The sequence below is a fragment of the Impatiens glandulifera genome, chromosome 1 (assembly GCF_907164915.1).
Source record: "Impatiens glandulifera chromosome 1, dImpGla2.1, whole genome shotgun sequence".
Lineage (NCBI taxonomy): Eukaryota > Viridiplantae > Streptophyta > Magnoliopsida > Ericales > Balsaminaceae > Impatiens > Impatiens glandulifera.
Window position 1 is genome coordinate 96,904,281 of NC_061862.1, and position 3,721 is coordinate 96,908,001.

A 3,721-nucleotide genomic window follows, 5' to 3' on the forward strand; every position below is an offset into this window, starting at 1 on the left:
TTCTTGGATTTTGTCGCTGCTCAAGATATTCATCTTCTTCGCAAGAGCCTCCGCCAAGCATCTTCTTCGCAAGAGCCTCTACTAAGTATTTCAAAAGAGAGAAACAAAACAAAATAGTTGAATTAGGTTATATTCAAATATCTATATATTTAGTTTCATAAAAAATCTAAAATATTAATTTAATATAAAATATAATATAATATCTAATTTATATTTAGTTATATATATTTTTTAATTAAATTAAATTTAAATAATAATTAATTAAAAGACATAAAGTTAGTTATTAGAGTTGGTTAGGTTATAAAAATTAATAATTAAATTTTAATATTAATAAAGTTTAAAATAAAATTTATTTATAAAAATATAAAGTAATAAAATAAAATATTTATAAAGTTAAAAATATTAAAATTTTAAGTGACTAAATTATAAGCTTGTCAACAAGTATATATATAAAAAAAAACAAAATAAAATAAAATAATTGAATTAGATTAATTCAAATATCTATATATTTAGTTTCATAAAAAATCTAAAATATTAATTTAATATAATATAATATAATATAATATAATATAATATAATATAATATCTAATTTATATTTAGTTTATATATATTTTTTAATTTAATTAAATTTAAATAATAATTAATTAAAAGACATAAGGTTAGTTATCTTATAAAAAAATTAATAATTAAATTTTAATATTAATAAAGTTTTAAATAAAATTTATTTATAAAAAATTAAAATAATAAAATAAAATATTGATAAAATTAAAAATATTAAAATTTTAAGTGAATAAATTATAAGTCAACAAGTATATATAAAAAAACAAAAAAAAAATAATAAAGGTGGTTAGTATATATTTTAAAGGTTGGCAAAACCTTTTTATTCTCTTGACTTTTACCCACGCTTAATATGCGTGGGCATATAAGCGTTGCCGAACTATATTTTGTTGTAGTGACATTACATACATGCAACTGCCTAATTCTTTGTCAGGCTTAATTTGTGAACAAGGTTTGTCTTTTGCTTGGACTCAATTAGATCTAATTATATTTTTATTTCTTTATTTTTTTAAAGTTAATGTATAATATGAGTATAAGAGTTGTTTTAGTTAAAAGCGTATAGAATTATTAATGTTTTATAATTTCATTTTTGGCCACGAGGGGTTAAACATATTGTTCGTAAACACATTTAATCATTTAACCAGTTACAAAACATGTCGCCTCACAGTCGCATTTTTTATTTACCTTATAACTTGAGGGACTGATTTGTTTATTTTGTAAGTTCTTATAACGAGGAAGCTCTCAAAGAGCAAGTGTGTGTTTTCTTAATATCTCAAAACATAATTTCTAAAGCTCTCAACTATTCTCCATTTATATTGATTGCTTAGCATAGTATCAGAGAACGTTGGGTAAAAGATATTTAATTGACAACGAAACTCACCATGATTGGAAGTGGAGCTAGTTGTAGGAGAATGCACAACGGGAAGCGGAAGCAAACCAGAAAAGGAAGTACAATATTGATCCTCTGGTGCTCCATAGCGTTGATACCCCGAACACCATTCTCTACTTAAAACTCCTAACTAAAACTCCTAACAAGGTTCAACTACTTCAGCTGATGTAAATCAATTAGTTTAACCATAAAAGCTAAAATTAAATTAGGATTCTTGGATGGTTCAAGTCCTAGACCAAAAAATAAAGTTGATGCATAACAATGGGAGATAGTTGATGCAATGGTTCATTCTTTGATCATGAATTCAATATCAATTGAGATACAAGAAAATTTCTAAGAAACTAAAACAACTCAAGAGCTATGGGCTGAGATCAAAGGGCGCTATGAAAAGAACAATAGCCCTAGAAGATTTGGAGTAAAAATAATCACAAATATGAAACATGGTTCTCTAACTCTAGAAAGATATTACTCAAAGATCAAACTTTTATGAGATGATTCAAAATGGTTAAAATCAACATTCCACTATCAAGATGAAAAATACAGAGAACATACTTTTTAAAACGATGAAGATGACAAATTGCTTCAATTTTTGATGGGACTCAATGATTATTATGAGCACAAAGGAAAAACTTCTCAAAATTATTACAAAAATACAGTTTTTAACATTGTGGATTAAAGGAGCATATTCAAGAAGGTTGTTTCAAACTTATTAACTATCTAGAATAGTTTAAGCAATCAAAAGACCAAAGGAAGAAAATATTTATGTATGTTGTCTTTAAGGGAACTATTTTAACATAATCTTCTCCCTTTTATTTTAAAAAGCGAATTCTTTTGTTTCCCTTTAATTGTATTCGTCGAGTTATCTTGATTCAGTTCGATTGTCGAGAATTTAATTTTACGACTTTTGACTATATCTTATTTTCTTTCAACTGATCCACTCGTGATCATGTGTCATATTGTTGGTTTTCATTTAGGTGTATATTATATGTAATATGATAATTAGTTCCCATCCAACTCTTATCAACAAGTGTGTAAAATGAAAAATCTCATCTTTAATGCATGCAATGAAAGTATTATATAATATTTAAGTAAAATCATTTCAATGATATTCGATCTCCAAATGCTTTTATTTGCCAGTACACTTTGGATAGCTAGCTTATTAATAATAATAATAATAGTTAAGCATGGAGCTAGTATAATATTATATATATAATATGGATCTATCAATATTATTAGTAAGGATACTGGCCGACATAGTTGCCTGGTGGATTATAGTTGCAGATTACAAACCACCATCCATTGTTAGTGCATTGAACCCTAGCACAGCCAAGTTGGATAGAGTTACGCCAAACAACTTGAGTATAGTGCAGACATTGTTGTCCTCCTGTACAAGCGTTTGAGCTATAAGAGTAGTAGGGTTTCTCTGCAACCCACAAATTTACTGCGGCTACTCCAGTGAACGTACCACTACTTCCCTTGGCTAGATTCTCTCCGTAACCGCCGCCCGAATGGACGAGGTTACAATCCCCCATCCTTTGTTGGGCATAATTCATTGCGTAAGCTGCAACCGTGTCGTTCCACACCATGGGGCCCACGCCAACTTGGGATCGCGCCGTGTTGTGGACGTTGAGATAATCTTGTGGAGAGTTTTGGGCACGAGAAGAAGGGCAAATTAATGATATTATTATTATGGTGATAAAAAATGCCAGTGAATTAATCATAGACAAACAAGCCATATTCTAATTTATTATATATATGATGTGCCGAGATGCATAATATTATGGTTAGTTGGTTTCATTTATTTGGTATTTATAGTAGTAGGTCATGTATTATTTATATATAATTATTCAGAACTAACTAACTAGAGTACTTACTACGATAGTTGAGATCAACTTATTGAGATAAAGGTGATGACTACTTGAAGCAAATAAGTTGACCAACAATAATGGATGGATGGGCATGCATGCATTCATTCTTCTTCCCTCAGTTGGACGTTAATCTCATTGCCTTAGAGAGTGGGTTAGTTAAAGTTGGTACATTTACACAGCTTTTTAGGAGGAGGAGGGACTATATATTCTTTTATATTATATTCACATAAGGGATTAATTAAATAATCATCTTCACCTCAGCTTCTTTTATGTTTGCCAAATATATAAAACCAAGGGGCTTGTTATGATTTGGGATAATGTAATAACTTGATTATTTGAAACAATAACGATTTTTTTAAAGTGGATATCTTGCTTTTGTAAAAAGACTTTAAGGGTACTAATAAA

General features: G+C 28.2%; 1 protein-coding gene across 1 annotated transcript; it reads right to left on the minus strand.

Annotated features, from left to right (window-relative positions):
• Window positions 1-2,680: 2,680 nt before the first annotated feature.
• Window positions 2,681-3,184, minus strand: LOC124937621 (pathogenesis-related leaf protein 6-like). The gene has a single exon (XM_047477920.1). The coding sequence runs from the start codon at window positions 3,182-3,184 to the stop codon at window positions 2,681-2,683; it is 504 nt and encodes a 167-aa protein (XP_047333876.1).
• Between the last annotated feature and the right edge of the window lie 537 nt (window positions 3,185-3,721).

Bases quoted from the DNA above. Each gene is read 5' to 3' on its own strand.
- LOC124937621 (XM_047477920.1), bottom strand. From the start codon at position 3,184: ATGGCTTGTTTGTCTATGATTAATTCACTGGCATTTTTTATCACCATA.